This window comes from Manacus vitellinus, unplaced genomic scaffold, assembly GCF_001715985.3.
Source record: "Manacus vitellinus isolate BGI_N305 unplaced genomic scaffold, ASM171598v3 scaffold_102_pilon, whole genome shotgun sequence".
Taxonomy (NCBI): Eukaryota; Metazoa; Chordata; class Aves; order Passeriformes; family Pipridae; genus Manacus; species Manacus vitellinus.
Window position 1 is genome coordinate 924,780 of NW_021938808.1, and position 5,217 is coordinate 929,996.

At 61.8% G+C, this 5,217-nt stretch overlaps 1 protein-coding gene across 1 annotated transcript in view; it reads right to left on the bottom strand.

Annotated features, from left to right (window-relative positions):
• Positions 1–186: 186 nt before the first annotated feature.
• HDAC5 (histone deacetylase 5) overlaps positions 187–5,217 on the bottom strand; it is a gene marked incomplete at its 5' end in the record, with an annotated part of 13,292 nt that continues 8,261 nt past the window's right edge. The window contains 10 exons of the mRNA XM_029963537.1: positions 187–226; positions 1,210–1,363; positions 2,007–2,091; positions 2,287–2,420; positions 2,499–2,617; positions 3,377–3,474; positions 3,565–3,684; positions 3,772–3,859; positions 3,971–4,026; positions 5,104–5,211. Coding sequence (XP_029819397.1) covers positions 187–226; positions 1,210–1,363; positions 2,007–2,091; positions 2,287–2,420; positions 2,499–2,617; positions 3,377–3,474; positions 3,565–3,684; positions 3,772–3,859; positions 3,971–4,026; positions 5,104–5,211 — 1,002 coding nt within the window. The remainder of the gene's footprint in view (positions 227–1,209; positions 1,364–2,006; positions 2,092–2,286; positions 2,421–2,498; positions 2,618–3,376; positions 3,475–3,564; positions 3,685–3,771; positions 3,860–3,970; positions 4,027–5,103; positions 5,212–5,217) is intronic.

Consider the following 5,217-nt stretch of genomic DNA (forward strand, 5'->3'; position numbering starts at 1 on the left):
TCTTTTTTTTTGTCTTTTTTTTTCTTTTTTTGGTCTTTTTTTTTTAAGTGCTTTTTTTTCCCCTTTTACTGTGATTTTTTTTTCTCTCTCTGTGTGTGTGTGTGTGTGTGTGTGTGTGTGTGTGAGTTTTTTCATCTCTTCTGGGTGTTTCTTGGTTTTTTCGGAGGCGGGAACGATGTGGGTGGGTCAGAGCGTAGGCTCAGCCTCCATCGGCTCCTCCACTGGTCTGGGAAGGGGAGGGACACGCCAAGGTGGAGGACACGTGTGTTTCACACACCCCACACCCTCCCCGGACACACGTCTGTCACTCCCTCCAGGACACACCTGCTTCATGCACAGCCCCAGGGACACGTGTCCTGCCTGAACACACACATGTGGCTCCATGCACAGCCCATGGGACACACATGTCCCAGAACACACATGTGACTCCGTGAGCATCCCAGGGGAACATACATTCCCTCCCCCCGAGGACACATGTGGCTCCATGCACAGCCCAGGGGACACACGTATCCAAGAGGACACGTGGCTTCTTGCACACCCCCAGGGACATGTGTGTCCCCCAAGAACACACATGGCTCCATGCACAGCCCATGGGACACACATGTCCAAGAGGCCACAGGTGGCTTCTTGCATGCCCCTAGAGGAACATGCAGCCCCCCCCAATGACACACATGGCTCCATGCACACCCCAGGGGGCACCTGTGACTCCATATAGAGCCCTGGGGACATGCACACCCACAGGGACACGTGTCCCCCAAGGACACACATGGATCCATGCACACCTCCAAGGGAACATGCAGCCCCCCCCATGACACAATGTGGCTCCTTGCACATCCCAGGGACATGTGTCCCTCCCCACAATGACACATGTGGCTCCATGTGTCCACCTCAGGGACACGTCTCCCCTGAACACACACACATACGTGGCTCCACACCCACCCCAGTGACGTGTGTCTCCCCTGAACACACACATGTGCCTCCATCACACCCCAGGAACATGTGTCCCTCCCCACAATGACACATGTGGCTCCATGTACCCCGCCAGGGACACGTGTCCCCCAAGGACACACATGGATCCATGCACACCTCCAAGGGAACATGCAGCCCCCCCCCCGACACAATGTGGCTCCATGCTCACCCCAGTGACACACGTGTCCCACCCCATGACCCATGTGCCTGCACACCCAGCAGGGTCCCCAGGGGCCATACCTGGGCTGGGGGTCTCCCCCGGCCTGCTCGGCGCCCACCGAGAGCAGGGCCATGGCCGTCACCGTCTCGGCCTCCTCAGCCTCCCTGTGCTGGGCCTCCAGCAAGGACCGGCCCACGGCCGCCGCGAAACGCCGCACGGACCCCCAGTGCTTGCCTGCCGGGGGCAGCGTGACAGGGGACACCCGGGCTGGGACAGGTCAGGGGACCCCCAGGGACCCCATGGCTGAGATAGACCCAGGGAACAAGGACCACATGGCTGAGACAGACTCAGGGGACCTCCAGGGCTGCAATGGAGACTGGGGCTGCTGGGGACTCCCAAGAACCCCAGGGCTGAGACAGATGCAGGAGACCCCCGGGACCCCATGGCTGAGGTGGAGCTGGGGGACCCCCACGGCAGGGACAGACCTGGGGGACCCCCAGGACTGGAACAAACCCAGGGGACCCATGAGACCCCAACAGCTGAGATAGACCCAGGGGACCCCTGAGACTCCCACAGCAAGGACAGACTCAGAGGACTCCCAGGAACCCCATGCTGGGACAGATCCTGGGCACCCACAAGACCCCCATGTCAGGGAGAGCCCTAGGGACCCTTCTCGGTCCTCCCTCAAAAGAGAGACAGTCCTCAGGATCCCAGTGGCAGCACTGGAGACCCTCCAGCTCCTTCCACAGCAAGGACAAACCCAGGGCCCCCCCACTGGGGTCCCCCAGTGACTCTTTTGTGCCCCCCCAAGATAGAATCAGCCCTGGGGACCCCCCAGAGGACCCCATCAGGGTCTGCCCCTGCTCCCCGTTCTCACTCTGGATCTCGATGACCTTCTCCAGTGTGGCCACCGCATTCACATTTGGCTTCTGCTGCAGCAGGGATGGATCCAGGGGCTCCAGCTGGGGAGAGGGGACACACATCAGTCCCCCAAAACTGCCACCAGCACCCCCAAACCCCCCTCAGAGAGAGCAGGGATGGAACCACAGCCCCTCACCAACCCACAGAGGGAAACTGAGGCACGACATGGGGTGGGCACCTCAATACACCCTGCCCCCAGGTGGGGTCCTCAGTGATTGAGGGGGTCCCCACCGTACCTCCAGGCCGAGCAGGGCAGAGACACAAGCCTCGGAGGCGTCGCAGATGGCTGTCAGGTCATGGCCTCCCTCCAGCGCCAGCACCACCCGGCCCCCTGCCAGCATCATCAGCTGCTTCGTCAGGTGTCCAAAACCTGGGGGCACCGGGAAGGGGGGGTGAGGGGTGGCTGAGCCGGGGTCCCCAGCCCGGGACGCCCCCGGACCCCACTCACACTTGGCGGTGACAGAGTAGCCACCGAGCGGGGACAGGTGGCCCTCGACGGCGTCGAAGCCAGCGGAGACCAGCACCAGGTCTGGGGAGAACTCCTTGGCGATGGGCATCACCACCGTCCTGGGGGGCACAGGGTCAGCCAGGGGCAAGGGGACCCCCCCCAGGGCTGTGGGGAGCCCCTCAAAGTGCAAGGATCCTTCCCAGGGTACAGAGAACTCCCAGGACACAGGGATCCTCTAGGGTTTGGGAACCCCCTGCAGGACACAGGGATCCCCTCTAGGGAGTGAGGAACCCCCCCAGGAGTGCAGAGACCCTCCCCAAGGTGTAGGGGAACCCCCAGGGTGCAGGGTCCTCCCCCAGGACATGGCGATCCTCTGGGAGGACCACCCCAAGGGTACAGAGAACCTCCCCCAGGACATGGGGATCCCCCTGGGTTGTAGGGACCCCTCCCCAAGGGCACAGGGATGCTCTCAGGATGCAGGGACCTCCCCCAGGGGCATGAGGACCCCCTCAGAACTCCCTGGGGTGCAAGGACCCCTCCTCAAGGGCATGGTGACACACCCCTCCCAGGATGCAGAAACCCCTCAAGGGCACAGGGACCTTCCTCCACAGGGACACCTCCCCAAGGATGCAGGAACCCCCCCAAGGGCATAAAGACCCCCCCAGGACACACAGACCCCACTAAAGGGGCGCAGGAACCCTCTCCCCAAGACGTGGAGACCCCCCTAAGGGCACAAGAACCCCCCCAAGGGCGCAGGGACCTTCCTCAGGGTACAGACCCCCCCCCCAAGGACATGGAGACCCTCTCATCTGGACCCAGCAACTCCCCTTGAGCCCAGGGATCCCCCCAAAGGCTCAGGCGCCCTCCCAGACCCCCACCTGAAGGCGGTCAGATACTCCACGTCCCCGATCGGGGGGTCCACGCCGCCAGTCCAGGCGATGTTGATGTTGTAGCCCACTCCCAGCCCACTGCCCACCTGGGACACAGCCACAGGTGACCCCCTGTGCCACATCCAGGGCTAGGGGGATACAGGGCGACCCCCACCCCTCCCCCAAGCCCCCCATACCTCCTCAGGGGCCCCACTGCCCGGGAAGAAGTTGCCGTCGTCGTAGCGGTGCAAGGAGATGTAGAGCACGTGCGGGTCACTGTAGAAGGCCTGCTGGGTCCCATTCCCATGGTGGATGTCCTGGGGGGGCACCCGTGATGTCAGGGACCCCTCTGTCCACCCATGGGGTCCCCAACACCCGTGGGGGGGTCCCCCTGCCCCCCCTACCCAGTCCACGATGAGGATCCTGCCCACGCTGAGCCGCTGCTGCAGCAGCTTGGCCGAGATTGCCACAGAGTTGAAGAAGCAGAAGCCCCTGGGGACAAAAGAGGATGAGAGACAGGGGACATTCAGTGGTGGGGTGACCCCCAGGACACTGTGGGGTCCCCTCCCTGGGTGGGGGTCCCAGCGCTGTCCCCACACTCACATGGCTGTGGACTCCTCGGCGTGGTGGCCCGGGGGGCGGATGACCGCAAAGCCGTTCTGTGAGGACAGAGAGAGGGATGTGTGTAGGAAAGACAGGGACACATGTGGGACACAGGGACAATGGAACATGCATGGGACACAGGGAGATGTGTGGGACAGAGAGGAACACACAGGGCCATCCACTGAAGAGTTGGACTCGATGATCCTTGTAATTCCTTCCAACTCAGAATATTCTGCGACTGCGATGCTGAGAAGTGGTTTAAGGACACAAAGGGGCGTGTAGTGTGGCGACAGAGGGACACACGTGGGGTGGGGACACAGAGGAAGGTGTGGGACACAAAGGGACGTGTGTGGGACACAAAGGGACGTGTGGTGCGGGGACACAAAGGGACACATGGGACAGAGGAACAGGTGGTGTGGGGACACACAGGGACAAGTGGCGTGGGGACAGAGGGATGTGTGGGACAGAGGCACTTGTGGGACACAGAACGACACATGTGGGACAGAGGAACAGGAGTGGTGAGGGGAGAGGGACACGTGTGACACAGGGAGGGACACATGCAAGAAGGCAGCACATCTGCACACGAGCTGGCACAAGGAGCCCTGCACTCAGGGGAGTGTGCAAGAGAACAGCACATGCGTGCTCAGCCTTGCACAAGGACCATCTCGCCCCAGGGGAGTGTGCAAGAAGGCAACACACGCACACGAGTGTGCACAGGGACTGTCACACCTCAGATGAGTGCGTGACGCAACACACACACACACGGAGGAGTGTGCACAGGGACTGTCACACCCCAAGTGAGTGTGCAAGGAGCACACACGTGCACATGAGTGTCACAGCCCAGGTGAGTGTGCAAGACCACACACACAAGCTTGCACAAGGACTGTCACACCTCAGTTGAGTGTGCACAGGGACTGTCACAGCCCAGGTGAGTGTGCAAGGAGCATACATACACACGAGTACGTACAAGGACTGTCACATCTCAGATGACCGTGAAGGCAGCGCACACACACACATACAGGAGTGTGCACAGGGACTATCACACCCCAGGTGAGTGTGCAAGGCAACACACATGCACACGAGTGTGCACAGGGACTGTCACAGCCCAGGTAAGTGTGCAAGACCACGCTCACCTTGAGCTCGCCTGCAGCCACCTTGAAGGCCAGCTCGAGCAGGCAGCCCACGGCCGTGCGCACCGCGCTCGATGAGTGCAGCTCATTCCACACCGTGTCACTGTCCACCTGAGG